Source organism: Myxine glutinosa, chromosome 10 (assembly GCF_964187855.1).
Source record: "Myxine glutinosa chromosome 10, kmMyxGlut1.1, whole genome shotgun sequence".
NCBI lineage: Eukaryota > Metazoa > Chordata > Myxini > Myxiniformes > Myxinidae > Myxine > Myxine glutinosa.
This window is the reverse complement of record NC_136270.1, coordinates 32,870,069-32,895,636: the sequence shown is the minus strand read 5'-3', so window position 1 is coordinate 32,895,636 and position 25,568 is coordinate 32,870,069. Positions and strand designations below refer to the sequence as shown.

The window sequence follows — 25,568 nt, the reverse complement described above, 5'->3', positions numbered from 1 at the left end:
ATCTCCATCTCCCTCCAATCTCCATCTCCCTCCAATCTCCATCTCCCTCCAATCTCCATCTCCCTCCAATCTCCATCTCCCTCCAATCTCCATCTCCCTCCAATCTCCATCTCCCACCCTCCCTCCAATCTCCATCTCCCACCCTCCCTCCAATCTCCATCTCCCAACCTCCCTCCAATCTCCATCTCCCACCCTCCCTCCAATCTCCATCTCCCACCCTCCCTCCAATCTCCATCTCCCACCCTCCCTCCCTCCAATCTCCATCTCCCACCCTCCCTCCAATCTCCATCTCCCACCCTCCCTCCAATCTCCATCTCCCACCCTCCCTCCAATCTCCATCTCCCACCCTCCCTCCAATCTCCATCTCCCACCCTCCCTCCAATCTCCATCTCCCACCCTCCCTCCAATCTCCATCTCCCACCCTCCCTCCAATCTCCATCTCCCACCAATCTCCATCTCCCACCCTCCCTCCAATCTCCATCTCCCACCCTCCCTCCAATCTCCATCTCCCACCCTCCCTCCAATCTCCATCTCCCACCCTCCCTCCAATCTCCATCTCCCACCCTCCCTCCAATCTCCATCTCCCACCCTCCCTCCAATCTCCATCTCCCACCCTCCCTCCAATCTCCATCTCCCACCCTCCCTCCAATCTCCATCTCCCACCCTCCCTCCAATCTCCATCTCCCACCCTCCCTCAAATCTCCATCTCCCACCCTTCCTCAAATCTCCATCTCCCACCCTCCCTCCCTCAAATCTCCATCTCCCACCCTCCCTCCCATCTCCATCTCCCACCCTCCCTCAAATCTCCATCTCCCACCCTCCCTCCAATCTCCATCTCTCACCCTCCCTCAAATCTCCATGTTCCACCCTCCCTCAAATCTCAATTTCCCACCCTCCCTCAAATCTCCATTTCACACCCTCCCTCAAATCTCCATTTCACACCCTCCCTCAAATCTCCATTTCACACCCTCCCTCAAATCTCAATCTCCCATCCTCCCTCCAATCTCCAGCTCCCACCCTCCCTCCAATCTCCATCTCCCACCCTCCCTCCAATCTCCATCTCCCACCCTCCCTCCAATCTCCATCTCCCACCCTCCCTCCAATCTCCATCTCCCACCCTCCCTCCAATCTCCATCTCCCACCCTCCCTCCAATCTCCATGTCACACCCACCCTCCAATCTCAATCTCCCACCCACCCTCCAATCTCAATCTCCCACCCACCCTCCAATCTCAATCTCCCACCCACCCTCCAATCTCAATCTCCCACCCACCCTCCAATCTCAATCTCCCACCCACCCTCCAATCTCCCACCCAATCTCAATCTCCGTCCCTCCCTCCAATCTCAATCTCCGTCCCTCCCTCCAATCTCAATCTCCCACCCTCCCTCCAATCTCAATCTCCCACCCTCCCTCCAATCTCAATCTCCCACCCTCCCTCCAATCTCAATCTCCCACCCTCCCTCCAATCTCAATCTCCCACCCTCCCTCCAATCTCAATCTCCCACCCACCCTCCAATCTCCCACCCAATCTCAATCTCCGTCCCTCCCTCCAATCTCAATCTCCGTCCCTCCCTCCAATCTCAATCTCCGTCCCTCCCTCCAATCTCAATCTCCGTCCCTCCCTCCAATCTCAATCTCCCACCCTCCCTCCAATCTCAATCTCCCACCCTCCCTCCAATCTCAATCTCCCACCCTCCCTCCAATCTCAATCTCCCACCCTCCCTCCAATCTCAATCTCCCACCCTCCCTCCAATCTCAATCTCCCACCCTCCCTCCAATCTCAATCTCCCACCCTCCCTCCAATCTCAATCTCCCACCCTCCCTCCAATCTCAATCTCCCACCCTCCCTCCAATCTCAATCTCCCACCCTCCCTCCAATCTCAATCTCCCACCCTCCCTCCAATCTCAATCTCCCACCCTCCCTCCAATCTCAATCTCCCACCCTCCCTCCAATCTCAATCTCCCACCCTCCCTCCAATCTCAATCTCCCACCCTCCCTCCAATCTCAATCTACCACCCTCCCTCCAATCTCCCTCTCCCACCCTCCCTCCAATCTCCCTCTCCCACCCTCCCTCCAATCTCCCTCTCCCACCCATTCTCTCCCCCAACATCCCCCAATCTCTTCAACAGTGACACTCTACTCTACAAATTGCACTTAGCATTGAGCCTCAAACACTACGAAGTCCTATACTACAGTGACGTGAAAAAGTAAGTACACCCCATGTAAAGTTTTGACTTTTTCAACATACAGAGTTGATCTTCATTTCAACAATATTGATAGATAAAGGTGATATAATAAAACAAATATCATGAAACATTTACATTTTGTAGTCCAGTGTATAATTTAAATAAACATGAATGCAAATTTCGCATGTGGAAAAAGTAAGTACACCCTTGGCTCCAATAGGTGGTATTGCCCCCTTTGGCAGAAACAACCTCAAGTAGGCGTTTCTTATAACTGTCTGCCAGTCTCTGACATCGACTGGGAAAATTTTTTGCCCACTCCTCCATGCAGAATTCTTTCAGCTGTGCAATGTTTGAGGGGTTTCTTGCATGCACAGCTCGTTTCAAATCCCCCCCACAACATCTCGATGGGATTTAGATCCGGGCTTTGACTTGGCCATTCCAGAACCCTCCATTTCTTTATTTTCAGCCATTCCTTGATGGATTTACTGGTATGTTTAGGGTCATTGTCATGTTGCAAGGTCCACCTTCGGTTGAGCTTCAACTTTCTGACAGATGGCCTCACATTATCCTCAAGCACCCTCTGGTACAATGAAGAATTCATAGTGGATTCTATGATGGTGAGCTGCCCAGGCCCTGATGCAGCAAAGCTGCCCCAAACCATAATATTTCCACCACCATGCTTTACAGTTGGTATCAGGTTCTTGTGGTCAAATGCTGTCTTTGGTTTTCGCCAAACATGTTTCTGGTACTGTGGCCAAATAGCTCCACCTTTGACTCATCTGTCCAGAGCACATTGTTCCAGAAGTGCTGGTCTTTGCCTTGGTGTTCATTGGCAAACTTTAGTCTTGCCCTGATGTTCTTTCTGGACAGCAAAGGTTTCCTCCTTGCACACCTCCCATGTAGATCAAATTTTGCAGCCTCTTTCTAATGGTAGACTCATGCACTTTGACCAACAGTGGCAAGAGCTACCTGTGGGTCCCGTGATGACATTCTGGGGTTCTTAGAGACTTCTTTCAGCATCTTTCGGTCTGCTCTCGGGCTGAACTTCCTGGGGCGGCCTGGCCTGAACAAGTTGGCAGTTGTTTGGAATCTTCTCCACTTGTAGATGATCTTCCGGACAGTCGAATGATCGATTTAAAATTGTTTGGAGATCTTTTTAAATCCCTTCCCAGACTCGTAGGCATCTATAACCTTCTTTCTGAAGGCCTCAGAGAGCTCTTTTGATCTAGGCATGGTGACGCTGCACACTTCAACAACAAAGAGCAAACCAAACTAAATGTCTGAGGTTTAAATAAGACAGGTTCCTCCAAGATCCTCTCTAAGGATGTTCTAATCATTTGCACCTGAGCTGGTGCACCTGATTCTAATTTAAGATATTTGAAGTAGTGATAAATGTAGGGGTGTACTTACTTTTTCCACATGCGAGATTTGCATTTATGTTTATTTAAATTATACAATGGACTACAAAATGTAAATGTTTCATGATATTTGTTATATTATATCACCTTTATCTGTCAATATTGTTGAAATGAAGATCAAATAGCTGTATGTTGAAATATGTTGAAAAAGTCAAAACTTTACATGTGGTGTACTTACTTTTTCACGTGACTATATAATAAACAATTTGTTCCATCTTGAATAATCGGTATAAACGACAATATGCTGCTGAACAAAATTTATAAACAAGTTGTGAAAATATACAATTGTGAAAACAAAATACTACATCACGATAGATCACACATCTCTTTACATCTCCTTCAAATAGAAACATGGAGGGGGGTGGGTGGGGGTGGGGGGAGGACAGTGTAGAAGGGGAGGTCAAAAATATTTTTTACCTCGATCACATTTTTCCAGCCTGGAAGGGACTGGGGTTTTTCCATTTGACTTTTGTGTAGGACTCATTTAGGTGTCACCCTCCCTGCTGTCCCTCCCCTCCTCAAACCCTCCCAAACTTTACGTGCGATTTATTTCTGGTTCACCATCGTTTAATTATATATCGTATTAGAGTAATCATCAGTCAAAATAAGGCAACTGTGAAGTGCAAACACTACAATACTACAATTCTCTGAGGGCCTTTCACTCACTCACCGCAGGCAGGTAGGTGGTCTTTCTGTCTTCTACCGACTCCTCTCCGGCCTTGCACCCCCAGCTCTCTCTGTGCTCTGTCCCCCAAATATTCCTACAGGTCGCACAAGATCTGCCAGCAACCCTCTGATGGTTAAACTGCCGAAATCTCGGCTCTCTGCTCACCTTCACTCTTTCATACCTCTTTTCTCCCGCCTCTGGAACAAACTCCCTCACTCCCTTCAATCCCACCCCTCCCTCCAGGTCTTTAAAACAGCTGTTCACCACCATCTCTTATCTTCCCCCATCCAAAACCTTGATCTTTTCTACCCCCGCTAATTCACCCCAGATCCACCTTGTTTGAAATTCCAACTTCTTTCCTGGAAGTCCTGGCAGTGTCCATATGTTTTATACCTCTCCCACCGCCCCCTTCCCATGCCCCCCCCCCCCCACCCAAAGCCCTCGCCCTCTCTCACTCTCAGATCTCTCGATGTCTCCATGTCTCTCGGTCCCTGCTCTCAAATGTTGTGTTTGTGTCCTTCCCCCTCTCTCCCCATCTTGTCTACCGCTCCCGATGTTATATGTTTTATGTGTCGGTTTGTCTTTCTGTGTGATTAATGTTCGCTCTTTCACGAGCCTCGATCTTGTATACAAAAAAAAAAAAAAAAAAAAAAAAAAAAAAAAAATACAGATGAAAACCAGTCAATTTTAAAAGGACGTTTTCTTTCTAGTCACAGAATTGCATGTTTTGGCCCATGTTTCTTCACACATTGTGGCATTATATTCCGACTTTATTGGTGTATCTGTTGGCGAATTACATTAACACTTTTTATACACGAGTACACACACTCCCTAGGGGAGCAGCAGGAGGGGTCATGTTATTATCCTCCCTGGGGTATATAGAAGACAGTAGATCTAGGCTCGGGTCCGTTAGTCGGTGGTGGACTCGATAAGCATATAATTCCTCAAGAACATCGGGTTTCCTCCCTTTCAGTTTGGTGTTAAACAGCAGTAGCGACTGTTTAAAAAGGTAATCACAAGTGTTTGTGGTTTATAACATTATTTTTTTTCTCCTGGTTGGAGTGCCCCACAAAACGTTACGTTGAGCTATTTACACATTACCAAGGCATTTGCACAATGAGAAAAAAACCCTTGGGGAGAGGGGATATTATTTAATATCAGTATTAATATTTTGTTTTAATAACATTAATATTATGCTGTTATCATGTGTTGTTATTACTTGTTATTTTATGTTATTACGCATGCATCCATGGATACAGGCACACACATTATGTAGAGGAAAACAAATAGACCTAAATGCAAAACCCTTTCTTCTGGCAAGGGTAATTATCATAAAAGAAATAGAAAAAAAATACTATTTTACCATTCTAAATTCAGAAATTTTACAAAAGTACAACACTAATCTGTCACTTCTGGAAGTGACACATTAATACATGTTTCACATTTGCACATACAGTCGTGGCCAAAAATATTGGCACCCTTGCACTTTTTTCAAATAATGCACCATTTCCTTCAGAAAATTGTTGAAATTAAAAAATATTTTGGTGTCTACAAATATATTTCTTTGGTTTGCAGTGGAACAAAACAGAAAAAGCTAAAAAAATTACTAAATCTTAACTGATTCCACACAGAAATCCTAAAATGGCCCGGACAATATTATTGGCACCTTTTAGAAGTTGTCAGAAATAATTACATTTCAAGCCGGTGATTCTCCTTTACTTTGGAATTGAACTCACCTGTGGTGAGATGCAGGTGCCTGCAATATAAAAATCACTCATTCAACCAGTTTGAATAGAGAAACGGAGTCATTCTGCTGTTTTGTGTCACTGTGTACCGCAATGAGCATGGAGAAAAGAAAGAAAACCAGAGAATTGTCTGAGGTCAGATACACAATATTGTAGCCAAGCATGGACAATCTCAATGCTACAAGTCCACCTCCAGAGATCTTGATGTTCCTGGGTCCACCGTACACAATGTTATCAGGAATTTAAGGTCCATGGCACTGTAGCCAACCTCCCTGGACGTGGCAGCAAGAGAAAAACTTGATCGAAGATTGTAGCGAAGGATTGTTTGAATGGTGGAGAAAGCACCTCGATCAACTGCCAAACCCAAACAAACATATTCAAGCTGACCTTCAGACACAAGGTACGACAGTTTCAACTCGCACCATTCGTCGCCAACTCAATGAAAGGGGGTTCTATGGTAGGAGACCCAGGAGGACCCCACTGTTGAGAGAAACATAAGAAAGCCCGACTGGAGTTTGCCAAAAAACACCTGAACAAGCCAAATTTTTCTGGGAAAATGTCCTGTGGATAGATGAGACCAAACTAAAGCTTTTTGTTAAAGCACATCATCTCCATGTTTACAGAAAACAAAATGAAGCCTTCAAAGAAAAGAACACCTTCCCTACAGTCAAACATGGAGGAGGTTCAGTGATGTTTTGGGGTTGCTGTGCTGCCTCTGGCACTGGGTGCCTTGAATGTGTGCATGGCATCATGAAATCAGGAGATTACCAAGGCATTTTGGAGTGCAATGTTCAACCGAGTGTCAGAAAGCTGGGTCTCCGTCGAAGGTCATGGGTCTTGCAGCAAGACAATAACCCCAAACACACTTCAAAAAGCACTCAGGAATGGTTCAAGACAAAACACTGGACTGTCCTGACGTGGCCAGCAATGAGTCCAGATCTAAATCCCATTGAACACCTGTGGGGAGATCTGAAAACAGCAGTTGGGAGAAGGCACCCTTCAAATCTGGGAGAACTGGAGCAGTTTGCACAAGAAGAGTGGGCCAAACTGCCAGTAGAGAGGTGTGGGAAGTTAATTCATGGCTATAGGAAGTGCTTGACTGCAGTTATTTTGTCCAAAGCCTACCAAAATATTAAGTCAAGGGTGTCAATACTTTTGTCAATGCCATTTCTTTTTATTTTCTGATTTAAAAGGATATATTAAGTTCTGAATAAAAAACAAAGGTTCTGTGATATTAACAGTGAAATAAACGATTGCGGAGACAAAATACTTTTGTCAATTTCAACTTATTTTTAGAGATAATTGTGAGTTATTTGAAAAAAGTGCAAGTGTGCCAATATTTTTGGCCACGACTGTAATGTGGACAGTGGACACGGGCAGAGGCACGAACACAGAGAAGCGGCCTTGGAAAAACACCATGACAAGCTATCTTAACACGGATATACACCTTAACACGGATCTCGCTCAAGACGGAAAAGCCCCTTGGGGTAGAGGAGGGGCAAATTAACTTGCTTCAACCTCCATCATGTGACCTGTAGTCCTCCTGTAAAGTTTGGTTGAGATTGGAAAAGCAACGACTAAATATATAATGATCAGACAGACAGACACCAAATTGCGTATTTTAGTGTGATTAAATACTGTAGTAACAAATATAAACAAGTAACACTTACTTATTTGGAAGTAAAGGCATGTCTCCTGAACTGATCATGACACAGAATTAAAAAAAAATCATGCATAATTGAATCTGCCCTCATGCTTCATGAGAAACGAACATTTCATGTATGGTCAATGCGGTGAGCTGAAGACTCACCCCCGGAGATGACGACACTGGCACTGGTAAGCTCTGGGCGATCACTCTTCGTCAGGTTCTGTTCCAGAAACTCCGATATGTTCAGAGCGGGTGGTGCAGACACTGCAAAGATTTCCACAAAGGTTTAAAACTTGACACTTTTTCTTATCAGATTTCTATTCCAGATTAATGTCTATAGAAGAAGATTGGGGCAGTTGGGATTATACATTATAAATAACAAGCGTTACGCCTAGGTCCCCCGTCGGTGAAGTGATGCGAGTTAGTTAACAAAGTGGAAGACGCAAGGGGGCCATCTTGGATTTTGACATGGTGACCCAATTTTCAATAGCGTTCTTCCTTATGCGTAGATACACCCACACACCAGATTAGAAGTTAGTAGTTCGTTTATATTTCAAGATATTTCGCTCACAAGGTTCAGACATATATATGGTGGTGGCCATCTTGGCGTTTGACGTGGAGACCCAATTTTCAATAGCGTTCTTCCTTATGCCTAGTTGCACCCACAGACCAAATTAGAATTCGGTCCTTCGCTTACGCACGCACGCACGGACGGACGGACGGACACACGGACAGAGGGGAAAACCATAGTCCCCCTTTCACTCCGCGGTGCGACGGGGGACAATAAAGCGAGAGCAGATCCAGTCCAGCGACGTTTCAACCACTTTCCAGATGGGTTCCTTGGGCCAACAGGCCCCAGGGAAAGACGAGCCTCTCCTCAGTGAAAGACACATGAAAGCTCACTTGGAGTTTGCAAAAAAGCACCGGAAGGACTCTCAGACTGTGAGAAACAAGATTCTGTGGTCTGATGAACCCAAGATTGAACTGTTTGGCTTCCGTCTGGCCACTCTGCCATAAAGCCCAGATTGGTGGAGTGTTGCAATGATGGTTGTCCTTCTGGAAGTTTCTCCCATCTCCACACAGGATCTCTGGAGCTCAGCCAGAGTGACCATCGGGTTCTTGGTCACCTCTCTTACCAAGGCCCTTCTCCCCCGATTGCTTAGTTTGGCCGGGCGGCCAGCTCTAGGAAGAGTCCTGGTTGTTCCAAACTTCTTCCATTTAAGAATTATGGAGGCCACTGTGCTCTTGGGACCTTTCAATGCAGCAGAAATTGTTTTGTAGGCTTCCCCAGATCTGTGCCTCGACACAATCCTGTCTCTGAGCTCTGCAGGCAATTCCTTCGACCTCATGGCTTGGTTTTTGCTCTGATATGCATTGTCAGCTGTGAGACCTTATATAGACAGGTGTGTGCCTTTCCAAATCATGTCCAATCAATTGAATTTACCACAGGTGGACTCCAATCAAGGTGTAGAAACATCTCAAAGATGATCAAGAGAAATGGGAGGCACCTGAGCTAATTGCCAAGTGTCATAGCAAAGGGTATGAATACTTATGTCAATGTGATATTTCAGTTTTTTCTTTTTAATAAGTTTGCAAAACTTTCTATAATCCTGTTTTCTCTTTGTCATTATGGGGTATTGAGTGTAGATTGATGAGGTAAAAAATGAATTTAAACGATTTCAGCATAAGGCTGTAACATAACAAAATGTGAAAAAGTGAAGGGGGCTGAATACTTTCTGAATGCACTGCATATACTGGTGGTGGACAAAATATGAAAACAACTGGGTAAATGAGGGACACTAAGCAACGGCCCCCACAGGAGTGGCCCATGTTTTAATTAAGCAAAGATCATCCCAGCATGCTTAGGATAATGTATAGAAATGCTGCATAGGCCTGGTTGCCTCTAATTATGGCTAGCATGGCAGCAAGAGGAGACCCCACCTAATGCCCCATCCACAGAGCAAGTGTGGTCGCCCAATGGTTTGATGAGCATGACAGTGATGTTATCCACATGTCATCGCCTTCTCAGTCACCAGATCTGAACCCAATAGAGTATTGATGGGATATTCTGGAACGATGCCCGACTCTCCATCAAAGAGACAAGTGACAAAGAAACTCCAAAAACAGATGCGAGTTGATTGACTTTGTGGAAGAATGGTGCCGCATCTCTCCTGCAGAATTGCAGACGCTGGTGGACTCTGTGATGGCGCCCAACGCCCTATTAAGTGACTTTCACATTGGTGTTTCCAATTCTTTTTTGTCCACCACCTGTACGTATATAAATAAATAAACCAGAAATGTCCCTTCTAACCCAAAGGCAACCTGACATGAAGAATCATGTACACACCACTTCACCTCCAATTGCAGATGGCTTCCACTGGCCCACTCAGGTCTCCCAATTTTCATTTTTACGGCGTAGCCCATCGGCCAAAGCCGTCGAGAACAGTGTTTGTCCATCGTAGTGACTGCAAAATTACTAGAGGTTAAAATATATCTTCTATATATTAAAGTAGCGGCAGTTTTGTGTCACGCTACATCATTACGTCGATCTTCAACAAAGGTATCAAACAAGCCCGGCTACGCCGGTTAGATTTTCGGTCTTTAGTTTAATTCATGCATATACATGTACATACAGGGTGTTTCCAAAAAATTGGACTATTTCAACATTTTATTGTAGAAAGATTACAAAAGTTAGCAATAGTCAGGTTCACTATGTTTTTTCGTTCAAAATTTTGGTAGATTAGCAAAACTATACATTTTTGGAATATTCAGAGCATGAGGAATCCAAAAATTAATGTTTACATTTGCGTAGACACCTTTGCGAAAATGACACTCAGGACAGTGATGAAGATCTGTAAAAGCATATTCCTGAACGGTATCGACCTCGTAGATCCTGTGTATAGGACTTATAGTTCAATCTGATACTACCTATAACTTCCTATAACAACCTATAACTTCAAAGGACTTGCAATATCATGTATTATGTAATACAGTTATATCACAAATATAAAGACAATGGTTTTCAATTACCTTTGTTTGTTGCTTTTCTATAATCCTGAGCACTATTTTGAGGCCTTTATTGGATTCCTTGACCCAGAAAACATAGGATTAGCATATTTAATTAAGTCTCTAGGTTGACTAGAAGCCGAGATCGCGCAAAATATGTATTTTATGGCGGCCATTTTCAAAATCCAAAATGGCGGCCATGCAGGTGTCTGTGCAAATGCCAACATTGATTTTCAGATTCTCCATGCTCTGAAGATTCCAAAAATGTACAGGTTTGCTAATCCCAAAATTTTGAAAGAAATTATATTTGTTAACATAGTGAACCTGACCATCTTCATCACTGTCCTGAGTGTCATTTTCGCAAAGGTGTCTACGCAAATGCAAACATTAATTTTTGGATACCTCATGCTCTGAATATTCCAAAAATGTATAGTTTTGCTAATCTACCAAAATTTTGAACGAAATTATATTTGTTAACATAGTGAACCTGACTACAAGTTCAGTGGTACATTGATGGAAAGCATCCACCATGCCATTTTCAAATAACTCATTATGCTGTTTCTAGTTGACATTTTCAATGTGTGCTCCTCCTCTGTTCAAACAGGCTTTGATCCTGACAACGAAATTGTCTACAACTCGTCTGCAAGTGGCTGGATTGGTAGCCCAACAGTAGTCCCCCACCTCCTGCTTCAGGACAGCCAGGGTTTGAGGATTGTTGGTGTAAACTTGACCTTTGGCAGCACCCAAAAAGAAGAAAATCCAATGGATTCAAAGCCGGGCTGTGGGGCGCCCACTCATGTGCTGTGCCCAGGCTGAAGACACGATTTCCAAACAGCTGGAGGAGCAAGTCGATGGTGTCACCTGCAGTGTGCGATGCTGTACTGTCCCGCATGAACCATGGAAGTCTGAGTTGGTTTGGAGACAGTAGTTGAGCAAGATCAGTGTGAAATTGGTGTAAGACCTCGCTGTACCGCTCGCCGTTGCCAGTCACCGTCTTACCATTGGAATCCTCGAACCAATATGGTCCCAGCATGCCCCATCTGGCATTCAATTCACAGAAAGAAGTGGACTTGGGGCCCTTGAGAGACATGTTGGATACCTCCTTGGGAGGCTCAGCACCCCAGTAGATGTTGTTGTGATTATTGGTAGCCCCATTCAAATAGACGTGTGCTTCTAACTGAATCACAAGGAGTTGATCCAATTTGGGCACCTTTTCATTCAGTCACTGAACCCATCATATATTGTTACTCTTGTCATGTCATTGAGAGTTAGTTTATATGCCTTACAGACATGAGGTAGGGGGTCAGAAGTGAGAACGTGCAACACAGATGAAGCTGAGATCGCCAGTTCTCAGGAACGCCGATTATGGGATTTCTTAGGATTTTCGATAGCAGAATCTCTCACAAGATCAATGTGCCCTTGGTCCTTGTTAACACCTGGTAAGCGGCCACTGTTGCCTTTATTTTGAGTTTTCACGCTTCCATGTCCTTGGAAGTGCGCCACAAACAGCTGAATGTTCCCATTGGAGGATTTATTACAGGTGTGAACATTGTAATACTGGCAGTATCATCAGCACATGTACATGTCGGGATTTAATCTCAAACCACAAAGCCACAATTTTCACTTTTTGTTCCACTGTGAACACCATAGTTGACGTAGGGTCCTACTTACTACTTGTTAAAAATGGCATACTACCACCACCACCATAACCTGCAAGAGAGAAAGGTATAGCATTACAAACGACAGAATATCAGGCTGCTTAAACAGTGCACTTTGTTTGAAACACCCTGTGAAGATGCAAGGACACCCTGTGGACAAGACGGATGATGCATAATCAAAATGTTTCTTAGTTGGCAAAATAATTTTGCGAAGTACACTACCGGTCAAAAGTTTTAGAACGCCTCAATTTTTCCAGTTTTTTAAAATTTATGCAGTTTAATGTCTCAATGTACTCTGAAATTAAGCATAGAAAAAAAAACAACTGAAGATAAAAAAGAAATCATAGAATCATTTTGTTTAACTAAATTTAATTTAAATTTTTGACTCAGCAAAGTAGCCACCTTTTGCAATAACCGCCAAACGCACTCGTGGCATTCTTTCTACAATGGAAATCAAATATTGTTCGGGAAGTTCTTCCCAACACTGTTGCAGAAGTTCCCACAAATGTGTTGCACTTGGAGGTTGCTTTGCTTTCACCCTTCTGTCCAGTTCATCCCAAACCAGCTCGATGGGGTTTAAGTCTGGAGACTGTGCTGGCCGTTCCATGATTTGAAGCCTACCATCTTGTTCTTTTCCTCGAAGGTAGTTTTGACATCGCCTGGAGGTGTGTTTAGGGTCATTATCTTGCTGTTGGATGAACCCCTGACCAACTAGGCGTATACCAGAGGGTATTGCATGGTGCTTAATGTCCATGTACAAGGTGGGGGGGGGGGGGGGGGGGGATGGGGACTGGTTTTTGGGAACTTTTATTTACCACAACAAACTTTCATGCATTTATTTAGTTATTCATCCATTCAATGATTTATTCAATTATTTATCTCATTTCCTTTTTTTATTGAACTTTGTTGGTGGCCCTGAAAAGGGCAGTTTGATTTTCGAGCGCGCCCGGGGTTTGACCCCCAAGCAAAGAATATTTCTTCAGATCAGTGTTCCATCTCAGCACCATCATCACCATCTTCACCATCATGCTGCTGCTGATGCGGCTGATAGTCGTCCGCCGGAGACCGCGTAACCGGAGTGTTCAGCTGCGAGCTCGTAGCCATGGGCGTGCTGGGCAGATCGTTGTAGTTGGACATCAAGGTAGCAGATCGGTTGAGCGTAGCCTGGGTCGTAGCAGTGGACTCTGTCGCGCTAGGCGCCAGTGAGGACATCAGAGGGGCTGGCAAGATGATGGAGGTGCAGGTCGTTAGCGGGCAGAGCGAGAGCGCACAGATGCCAGCTGGTAGTACGTGGGCTGCTGCTGCTGCTGCTGGTAGGGCTGCTGGAAGCCGGACGGCAGCAGCTGGTATCCCATCTGTGGTTGAGACCAGTTGTACGGCTGTGGTAGCTGCAGCTGTGGTTGCTGGATGTGAGCCTGCAGCGCCTTGGACCTTGCGATGAAGCGTGACACCAAGTTGGAAGCCTCTTGTTCGAAGTCGTCCCAGAGCGAGTTGTCAATCTGCTTGTACTTGTCCACCTGCCAGGCCCCGAACTTCTCCCGCACACTGGACGGCTCGGCAGCAGCAGGTTTCTCAGCCGCCAGCTGTGCCTGGATCAGCTTGTGCAGAAAGTCGCTCTCTTGAGCCTTCTTCGCCAGCGCCTCCAGCTCCGGGTCGGCGGCTGCGTGCTTCTTCGCCCTCTTCTTCTCCTGTCGTACAGCAGCTCGTTCTGTGCCAGCCACTCAGCGAAGTCATTCTCCTCCTCTGTGTTCAGGTTGAGCTTGGGGGGCTTGGCCTTCTTCGTCTTCGTCGCAGGGACATCGTCGGTGGAGTGGGTTGACTGCGCCACCGACTTCACCGAGCCGTCTGAGTCGCCGTGGGCCTCCTCCTCGGCGGAGGTGGGGGTGGCAGTGGCGGTGGCGGTGGCGGCGGCGGCATCTTCAGCCTGCTTGCTTGCTCTGCCTCTTCTCCTCCTGCCTGCCTTGGCTGGATGCTTGGTCGTCGGCCTTCTTCGGTGGCATCGTTGTGTTGTGTTGAATACTTGTTGACTGTCGAACATCAAGTGCGGTTATGAAGATCGATGCCAAAAGGCCCTGCTTTTATGCAATTCGCGCAGATCGAACGGCGCTTGTATGGCGGACGCACGGCGCTCTGATTGGTTGTACGGCGGTTGTACTGCATGCGCACAGGTCGCACGTGAGTTGAACAAAAATCGCATGGGGCTTGCGCGGGACTCGTTGAGGTTGTACGGCAGTCGCACACAACTTGAACCGTTATCGGATGTTTCGTGAGGAAAAGTCGCACGAGAGTTTAACGGCAGTCGCACGGCAGTTGTTCAAGTGAGACTGTGTGGAAAAAAACAGGGAAATTCGTATGGAAATTGCACGGCTGTACGATTTTTTTTAGTCGCACCGCAGTTGTACAAAAAATCGTTCAAGTGAGAACGGGCCTTTAAATCTTTTCTTCACTCAATATAATTATTGGAACAGAAGAAAATTTTAAGTTTAATGCTTTGGCAATATGGAGAAGGAGGAAGGATAGATAGCCCTGCTTAAAGCTTGGTTATAAGAATCAGTAATTTCATAAAATTTACAGATTTCACTCCAGAAGATCCGATCCTCAAACCCAGATTTCAATTATATACTTATATTAGTTTGTGAGAGTAGATTGTGTTTCCAAGGCAAGGCATGTTGAATAGGCCAAAACAAAATGGCAGCATAAGAACCCAGTGATGTGACAGAGGGCAGACCAAAACAGTGTACCGCCATTTTGGCAAGGCTTATTTATTTTTATTTTTTTGGTAATGAGCATCCCCTAAATTATCTTCAAAAAGGGTGTTTAAACACACCCAAACACCCAGGTTTCATGCCGGCACTCCCTCGGAGGTCGCTTAGCATGCATGCAAAGTTTGCGGCCGCTATGTTTCATGGTTTTGGAGTTTTGGACACACACACACACACACACACACACACACACACACACACACACACACACACACACACACACACACACACACACACACACACACACACACACACACACACACACACACACACACACACACACACACACACACACACACACACACACACACACACACACACACACACACACACACACACACACTATAGATGATTTATAGTTTGCATGTTTTTCCAAAAAAAATACAAGCATTTGATAATTATGACCAATTGTTCTGGTAAATGTGTTTTCATGGTGGAATAAAACAAAGCATGCTGGCAACTATGTACCCACACTGCCAATCTCCTCAAACACTTAAATTACTCACTTTCCTCGACCGTTGCGCTCCCTCCACTTGATTCCGCAGCTTCAAACGCTGTTCCACGTACAGTAAAAACTTTCACCTTGTCTAGAGACTTAACAGTGCACACAGCATTTCCTGGTCGGGGTGGGTGTGTGCAAAGTATGAAGATGCGGCAATTAGCAGTGACTCTGAAATGGTAGAGTCAACCGATAAACAACAACAAACCATTTGTCCGCAACTGAGTGAAGATGGAAACAAAGTTGTTCAGTTCGTTTTGATGTTCATTTATCTGCAATTTCTGCAAAAGTGATGCAATAATTTAGCATATGAGTAACAGTGAAGACCGACTGCTATGTTCCACCACTACCTGCATATATTGCCCTGGTGAAGGTGTCTTCTGCTATTATTTCAATGATATCCGACAATGGAGCAACGTCCAGCTTCGCGGCGACTCGAGGCATCAGATTCTCCAGGGAGGTTCACATGGCAAATGGAAACGGGAAAATTATCCAAAGAAAATTCTTGGTTTCAATTAAATTCAGCAGCATTCCACGGAAGATCCGCACATTCATCGTGGCACAACACAGGCCAATGTGAAGTCAAACTGAGAATGAACAAATCGCCATAATGGATGTTCTTAAGCTATACCTGCACAAGGTGCTAATATTGTGATTAGTAAAACAGTGCAACCTGGCGAGGATCCAAGGGTGAAACGAGCATTTTTGGAGATAGAGGGGTGCTTGGACACTGGCATGACTGGTTGGAAGTTTCGATATGGATGGGTTATTGCATACATGTATAGATGTCTGCGAGAGGGTCTCACCAAAAAATGAATCCTACAACCACCTTCGTTCCCTTCTCCCTCAATACAAAAACATATTGGTGATGTCCCTGTATCTGCCTCAGTCTTCTCCTCCCTCCTCGTGAAATTAACTGAGATATCAATTCAATGTGGTATTGATAAAGCACAGGCATGGTGGGCCATACGGCCACCTCCTGTGTAAAAGTTCCTGGTATTTGTACACAAATCGGCTTAAAAAACAAACAATATAAGACTCCTGAAGGAGCTTTTTACACATGACATTCGTATCATGCAGGCTGAAGGCATCTATATAATAATACTGTAAGGACTCGACTTTGTTATCCCTTTTACGCCACACCCAGTGACCCGATTCCCACGGCACTAATGCATTTACGATCTACGAACCGCGCTCTTTGTTTATCACGTATAGACATACTCGAAAAATCTGAATTAGCCGACGTTGGGGCCCAAAAGCATCCGATTAACTGCCGATACGACGCCATCTTACGACGCCATCGTATTGGCGTCTGCTGGGCGAAGGCGAAGCGAGCCGTCCGCTGATTGGACAGTCGAAGGCGACAGCAAGCCGTCCACTGTGGACAATCCAGAGCATGCATTTGTGCCGGTGTCGATCGCGGTGTACGCTGACCTCATCAGGTGGGTTTACCATCATTTCTTCCATATACTGTGATTACAACGTGCTGAAACCGATCAGCAGCCCATCAGTATCATATAAAGCAATAAATACCAAGGCTTCAGCTTCTGAAAGCTTAAAACAAAGTGTACTTCGCCGAGTGACGAAAAGTTGGCGTAAGCCTAGGCACTACCTATCCAGTTGTTGTGTTTCCGTTGTGGCCATGATCTCAACAAATGGCGTAGGCCATGTGGCGTAGGGTAGGTCATGATCAGCCCTCCCCCCCCCCCCCTTTCATTTCACCAACTCCTGCATCTGCCACCGTTCATGATTATCAAAGTAGGCTTTACCCTGTTCACGATAAGGTAGAAATCAGTGAGTTGTATACGAAGAGATAAAAGGATGGCATTGACTTCGAGACGGTACGTGATAGTTGGCTGCGGCTGGCTGATGCCACGTTTTTTTTTTCTATGTGCCATGGATGCTGATGGACATAATAAAGGTATCGGCTGATCTCTCATCATAATATTACCCGATGGAAATGAACTGTTTCTTTGTTTGTCATTTATTGTGCAATAATGTCAAATTGATAAGTCAGACATCCTTTTCTATTGACAGCTGCTCTCCTTTTCGATGGCATCGTCTATTGATATGCATGTTCTTCTTTCATATAATTTTAAACATTCACAATCAGTATTTCAATTCTTGCAGACATTGGAAAGGAAGTTGACTCACAGGCCAACTCTCTGGCTCAATCACAGGCCGACGCACAGGCGATGTAATTGTGAGTAGCATTTTTGCACAAGTGAAAATTGAAAATACACGTTTTTGGTATGTGGCTATGTTATTTAGTGTTTGTTTTGTCTCTAACAATCTATATAATGCATTTGTGCCGGTGTCGGCGATCGTTGTTCATATACGCACTCTTCATTCTCATCTTTCTTCCTAACTCTTACTCAGACAAGCAAATCCCCTATGCCATCCATAATGGTACACTCTATCCATACACCACATCCTCCCTTCCGTGGATGTTCCACGGGTTTCGGCAAGTTAGTATTATATGGGATTAGAACCTGGGATCCAAAGCATCAAATGTTATTCAAAGGCTACTTCCTTCAAAAGAAGGCCAGCTGGTGGTTTGTGCGCACTTCTCATCTTTGTTCACTGCAGCTACATTTACAGAGCAGCTTCAGCCAACATTGTACACCTGTGCTACATCCCTTGTAAACACTGTGTCTCCTCTTTGTAACATTGCAACATCTTTTGACTGTCCGCTGCTTCCGCAACGACAGCGCCGGCCTACACTTGCACTGTTTGGAGCCGTGAAGTCCCTCATTCACGTCCCTCATTCCTTCCTTCCTTCCTTCCTTCCTTCTCTGCATCATGCTCTTCCAGTCTTCCTCTTCTTTTAACCTTTTTCTGTGAATTTTGATGCTTTTGGTCATTTTTGAGTCATAAAATCTTTTCAATTTTTCCGTTTTAATTGCTCACTTATTTATTTTCTTACGTGGTCACTTGTGGTATCGTTTTTTTTTTGTTTTTTTTAAATAAGGATGCAATCCCTGCAAGAAAAACGGCCGCTACCAAATCCGAAAAAGAAAAACAACTGGCATCAAGAAGGGCATCCAGCCAGAGAAATCTTAAGCTCCAAAACCATGATGGTAGTTGGAAAGCATGGGTGTGGTACACATTGAAGTACCACGTCGTCGGCAGATCCACCTGCCTTCGACAAAGTACGGTTAACAACCCAGAGGGAATAAGCTGTAAAGGCAAAATAACTGCTTGTGGCAAAAAACAGCCTGAAACGCTCAGAGATCCCGCTAATATGGAGTTTTAAATGAGGGGGTGGGGGGGGGGGGGCGGGGGAAGAGTAGAAAAGTCATTTAACTGCTGAATAAAACAATTAATATTTGTTGTCTTCAAGAAAAGAGATTGAAAGGGCAAAGTTCAGGGCTTTTTGCTCCCAAACAATACAATATCATTTTTATTTTGTGGAGATCAAAAAGGTATGGATGTTCTCGTTGCAGAAAGATTTATTCAAAACTACCATGTAAGACGAGTCGTTTCGCTGGTGGGAATACCAATTTTTGCTGCGATGGCTAATCTATGGTGCAAGAACAAAAAAAGGATTTCTTGTAGATTCTGCCATCTGTGGGGATAACCAGTGGAGCACACTGGCATTTGCAGTTTCGCCACATGTGCCCATGTACCCGCACACAAACCTTCCTTCCTTCCATTTTTAAATCACAAACCTTCCTGGGAGATCACTGTATCCACCGCTGTTGGTTTCATTTAAAAAACCACCTTTAGAGGCCATTTTTCCCCGCAAAGCGGGGGTTGGCCTTTTTCGGGAACCGTGGTTGTTGTTGTTTTTTTGGTCCCCTTTTTGAAGCAATGTTTTACTTCAATGTTGGTTGGTTTCAACCAAGCAATGTTGGTTTCATTGAAATCCGTTAATCCATTTTCAAGTTACAGCATGGCAGACAGACAGACAGACACGGCTCCGTTTATAATATACTGGAGAAGTGATACGACCAAGAGTAGTTGTTGAGTGGGCTTTCAGGAGGTAGCTCATATCTGAGGAAATGGTAAAATGTTTTGTTTGTTTTTAAGTTAGTCATAGGAATGTTTTTGGTCAAGAATTATGCCAAAGACCAACTTGGGACATACTGAAATGTTTGAAGTCAAGGTAGGGATCAGTTTAAATCCACTGTTTATGATACTAGGGCATGCCCGTACTATATATATATCTAAAATTATATCCACCCCCTCTATTTACATGAAATGGTTTGGTCCATTCGCAAAGCCAAAGCGAACGGCTTGCGAGTACGGTGACAATCCCCCCCCCTCTATTTACATGAAATGGTTTGGTCCATTCGCAAAGCCAAAGCGAACGGCTTGCGAGTACGGTGACAACCCCCCCCCCTCTATTTACATGAAATGGTTTGGTCCAAAGCGAACGGCTTGCGGAGTTTGGTAAAGAAATCGCCATAGCTCGGTAACTACTTCTCCGATTAATATGAAACCTTGAAAAGGCACATCCTCGGGTCCCCAGCAATATACCTGGCAAGTTTCAAGTATATCGGACCCGTGGTTGTCGAGAAACAGCGGTCACAGACAGACACACACACACACACACACACACACACACACACACACACACACACACACACACACACACACACACACACACACACACACACACACACAGAGATTACTGGAATTATAGATAGATGATGAAATAATTGACGAATAATGAAAGGTTACGATTCCCATGCGAGTTATTGAGTGCTGATGACTTTGTATCAAATGTTGAAAGTGAAAAAGTGCAATATAGAAGATAGGTTTACATGTCAACATTAATAAAACTAAGGTTATGTTTAGTGGTGAAGATGGAGATTCAGGTGATGTGGGTTGAAAATCCAGCTGAAAGGAGCACAACTTTCACATTTTGGATTCCAAGCTTGGAGGACAACTAAGTTTATCACCGAGAATTACAATTTGAGATGTAAACAACTTTTAAAGTTCTCAGGGACTCGCAACAAGCATCAAAGCACGACCTCTGAAAATTAAGCACTGCAAAGATCCACCATTTGCACTGCAGACAGCTAAAACAGCAATAATTACTTTTCCAAAAGCTGATGCTCCGGCGCAGATGTGGCTGAACTTGAACCGATTCTGTGCTGCTAAGACGACAGGAGTTAGTTCTTCTGCAGCAAAACAAACGATGCAAAAAGCGTATTTATTTATTAGAATAAACTCACCAACACCTGCAACAGCAAAGCAAGCTGTGCAACTCAAATCAATCAATCGCTCCAGCAGTTAAGGCTCACCTGCCATTAATCCTTTGTAAGCACTGCTCTGGACCAGGATCACCTTTTCAATACCTTTCACCGATTTCAGCTGCTCTGCAATCTAGGGAGATGTTTTTGGCCATGAACAAAAGCAAATGGTTTCAGCATCCGTCTGCCAAATATATTGGCCGAAACTTTTAACTCAACCGAAGTTCATAGGCATAGACGTAGATGTGGCGGCACATAAGAAAAATTGAAGACTTTAAGAAAGAAAGGCACAAGGAAATGTTCCTGCATTGTGGATTTCTTTTTCTTTTTGTATACAGAATCGAGGATCGTGTAAGAGCTAACGCATTGAACATGAAAACATGCACATACACATAACACATGCAATGAAGGGAGCGGGAGACAAGAGGGGGGGGGGGGGAGGGAAGCACACAAGCACAACAACAGAAGAGAACAGGGATGTCGGTAGATCTGTGAAAGGGGGAGGGATGGAGTGGAACACGGACGGTATAAAGCAAACGTCTAGGAATTTCAGGAAAAAAATTGGGGATTTAAAGAGGTGGATTTGGGGCGTTTTAACGGGGGTAGAAAAGATCCAGGTTTTGGATGGGGGAAGATAAGAGAGGGTGGTGAACAGCTGTTTTAAAGACCTGGAGGGAGGAAAGAGATTGAAGAGAGTGTGGGAGTTTGTTCCAGAGGCAGGAGAAAAGTGGAATGAAGGAGTGAAGGTGAGCAGAGAGTCTTGAGTTTGGAACTTTCACCAGAAGAGGATTGCTGGCAGATCTTGTGCGTAATGCAGGAATATTTGGGGGACAGAGCACAGACAAAGCAGGGGGAGCAAGGCCAGAGAGGAGTCGGTAGAACACAGAAAGACCACCTACCTGCCTGCGGTGAGAGAGAGAAAGGCCCTCACAATCTGCTTCATCGCGGGAGATTCCAATGATTCTGACTGCTTTGGTTTCAATCACGTGAAGCCAGTGTGAGGGCATTGTGAGGCAGGAGCACCAGCCCAGAGGAGAGAGCAGCATGCCATTGAGCTGCGGATGAAAGCTTTTTATGTGGTGCGGAGCTCAGAAGTGCCCAGAAAGGACTGCGCACAAAGGAGGATGCCCAGTGGAGACTGCGCACTGCGCACAAAGGAGACTGGCTTTGGAGGCCAGCTTGGAAATGTGCCTTTCCCAGGAAAGATCATGGCAGATATTGAGACCCAAAAGCTTGAGGAATGTTCAGAATGTAGATGGGAGGGTTGTCCAGACGGTCTTTTCGGAGAGACAAAGTGAGAGTGTGATAAATGTTGTATATGTGCATATAAAAGGTTATGTGTCTGCATAGAAAATAAAATAGCCGAGGCTTTATTGAGAAAACCAAGTTGTTAATCACAATGAAGTGGGTGCATCTGCAAAGTGGACAACAGGTAAGCTCAGGGTCACTGGGAACTCTATTCTATGCTTGCGCCCAGAAGCGGGACTTGAAATGTTTTCTTTTAATGGTGGCCAGGCCAAAAACTTTAGATAGCAGGGTATTTAAAAACGGTATGGATTGATTCGGATGGAACTTGGTGGATGAGTTGGTTAGATGATAAGAACAAGCCGATTATATTTTAAGTTAGGTCTGGATTGAGATCCGGCCCATCAGTGGGATACAAAACAAACTTCAGCCTGGGCAGAGGTGTGTGGTCTACCGAGTGTTGCTCTAGTTTTCGTGGGTTTTTATTCTGCTGAACCGCCAATGCAGACCGTTAGTTCATTGCTGGAATTGGCAATTGTGTTTATTCTAACTTTCATGACTGTTTTATACTAACTCAGGTCATGAACTTAACTGGAGTGCAAGGGTAAATGTAATCACAAACGTTTTGGCCTATTTAAATTTCCAACAACCTCGACATTCAATGTAGCCTCAACAACTATTAGTCATGTAATTCATCATTAAAAAAAAAAAAAAATTCACACCCGTGTCCGAAGGAAGCGGTTCAGTTTGATATTGTTACAGTCCAGGGTTCGGGTTTACTACGAGGGGGTTAGCCTCCGTTCCCTCCCGAACTTACAGGACCTGCGGCTGCCGCGCACGAAAACTTCGTACCTCGGCAGGATGCGAACCAGCAACTACGAACGCCAATTGGTCCATTGTGCGATAACTTGCCTGTACCACATGACGGTCTCAATCGGGGAACGTACCGTACGTACCCTGCGGCGTACCAAATTTAGACGGCTGAGCAAAAAGAGCGAGTGCCAGGGACATGTGGAAAGTGAGTGCAAGGGAACCGTGCAGAGCGAGTGCCAGGGAACCATGCAGAGCGAGTGCCAGGGAACCGTGCAGAGCGAGTGCCAGGGAACCGTGCAGAGCGAGTGCCAGGGAACCGTGCAGAGCGAGTGCCAGGGAACCGTGCAGAGCGAGTGCCAGGAACACGTGGAGAGTGAGGACGCGTGATCTCGTGCAGGGTAAAGTGTACATGGTGGCCTCTTGCAGAAAGTGAGTGTCATGCACACGTGTAAGAATGAAACCGGCCAAGTGAGTCAATCACGTGCAGAGGCAAGGCGAACAATGTCCAAGAACCAAGAGCGTCAGAATAATGCAGAGGCCTGTGAGAGTCTGGTCAAGAGCGGATAAACACGTGCTGGGGGGGGGGGGGGGGGGGGGCGGAGTCCAGAAAACCAAGAGTCAATAATGCAGGCACGTGCGAGGTCAACAATCCAGGCCCAAGAGCAGAGCACTCGTGCTCAGTGGCAAGATCAACAATGCCCCAGGCCGAAGAGAGTCAAAAACGAGTTCAGTGAACCCAGCAGAGGGAGAGAGACAGTCCCAGAGTCTGCAAAAACGTGTTCAATCTCCCTTTGTCCACCCTCGCCGAGGGAGGGGGGTGGGGGGATCTCGGAGGGTGTCCTGTCTCCCGATTGGTGGAGCCCGTTACTCCGCCCACAAGCTCCCCCAAAGGGACTCAGGCCCCGATTGGTGGGTTTGTTAAAGTTCCACTGCCCCCACAAACTCTCTCGAAGGAACTTTTACCAGGGCCCTTAGGGATATTTTGGGGCCCGTTTGGTTCAAATTCTTCCAAAAGCACCAAATTTGGCCCAGATGTTGCCCATGCCATACTCTTTCGATTTTTGACGGGCGCTAAGACGGGCGCCACCCCCCCGGGGGCCCCATATTGGCGAAATACGAAATGGCCGCCGCCCGGATTAGAGGAAAATCAGTTAAATAACCAAAAGGGTTGGAATCATGTATGATACCACTTTTCAGGGGTTTTCGAGGTCGAGGAATCCAATTATGATGTTATTTTGATGATTCGAGGTCAAGGTCAACCCTCAAGGTCATCTTAAAAGTCATTTTTGAGTCAAACATGTCGGTTTTTGAGTTTTTTTTGTCAAGATTTACGCGAGGTTCACCATTTTATGTTTCTGGGTTGGGTAATCGAACTCTGACCTTATTTTTGACAATTAGAGGAAATATTTACATGTCTATTTCCTAATTTTCAGGCATATGCAGTTCATCAGTCTAATTACAAAGGTACGGATTTTGATGTTTTATGAACTGTATGCCATATCCTTGTGTTAAATTTTTGTGCGATCATGATCCGGGTTCATGTATACATGATTGTATACGTCATAAATATGACGTCATAGGTCATGTGACCTGGCGGCCATATTGGATTTTATGAAAACCTTAAAAATGGATCCCTGCCTTCATTTTTCGATCGATTCATTTTGAACTTTGACCACTTATAGTACGCCATGTGATTGGATGCATATCCTAATTATGACGTCATAGGTCAGGTGACATCAGGTAATTGGTAATTTGTAATACTCAGTTCCAGAAAGAGGATAATAAGCTTGTTACATACACGTCAGGTGGGTCGACGACAACCGTTGACTACCTGATGGTGCGTAGGCGAGATAGGGGGCACCTCCGGGACACAAAGGTGATCCCAAAGGTGAGGCATTAAAAGAGAGGCTGAGTAGGGTAGAGGATGATGTGGTTGAGCTTGAAAGTGGTTGGATGTCAATGAAAGCTAGTCTGTTGGGAGCTGTTGGTGAGGTATGTGGATGGACAAAAGGACCACCGAGGCACTCGGAAACATGGTGGTGGGATGATGAAGTTGGAAAGAGGATTGACGAGAATAGGAAGAAGTTCAAGGAGTGGCAGAAGGCGAAGGGTACGGGAGCAGAAACAGCAGAGCATGAAAGTTATAAGGCAGCCAGGAAGGCTGCAAAGAAAGAGGTAGCAAAGGCGCAGGAGGCATGTAGGAAAATGTTCGGAGAACGCTTGGATTCGGAAGGGGGTCAGAAAGCAGTATTCAGGATTGCAAAGCACATAGCGAAAGAGAGGTGTGATGTGATGGAGGTGTGATGTGATGGGGGTGAGTTGCTTGAAGGATGAAGTGGGAGAAATCGTTGTCGACCCAGATGGAATTAAAGGAAGATGGAAAAGATATATGGAAATGCTGTTGAATACAGAGAATGAATGGGATGGCAACATAGAGAGTAACCCAGTTTTAGGACCGGCAGAGAAGATAACTGAGAAGGAAGTTGAGGAAGCGATAAAAGCAATGAAGAGTGGAAAAGCGGGAGGGCCGACGGGAGTTGTGGGAGATATGTTGAAGGCAGCAGGAAGTTGGGGTGTGAAGAGAATGACAGAGATCTGTAATCTGGTGGTGAAAGAAGGCCGCATTCCAGTGGATTGGGAACTGAGTACCCTCGTCCCTCTATACAAGGGGAAAGGTGACCCTCTGGAGTGTGGCTCGTACCGAGCGATAAAGTTATTGG

At 45.3% G+C, this 25,568-nt stretch overlaps 1 protein-coding gene across 2 annotated transcripts in view; it reads right to left on the bottom strand.

The window, feature by feature from the left end:
- ETFA (electron transfer flavoprotein subunit alpha) overlaps nt 1-25,568 on the bottom strand; it is a 61,019-nt gene that overhangs the window by 10,988 nt on the left and 24,463 nt on the right. The window contains exons 3-7 of one of the 2 annotated variants that reach the window (XM_068127418.2): nt 20,842-20,923; nt 20,636-20,718; nt 15,940-16,039; nt 15,597-15,707; nt 7,827-7,928 (exon numbers count right to left, since the gene is read on the bottom strand). In XM_068127418.2, the coding sequence (XP_067983519.2) occupies nt 7,827-7,928; nt 15,597-15,707; nt 15,940-16,039; nt 20,636-20,718; nt 20,842-20,923 (478 nt within the window). The remainder of the gene's footprint in view (nt 1-7,826; nt 7,929-15,596; nt 15,708-15,939; nt 16,040-20,635; nt 20,719-20,841; nt 20,924-25,568) is intronic. The other variant, XM_068127419.2, reaches the window with a different exon arrangement.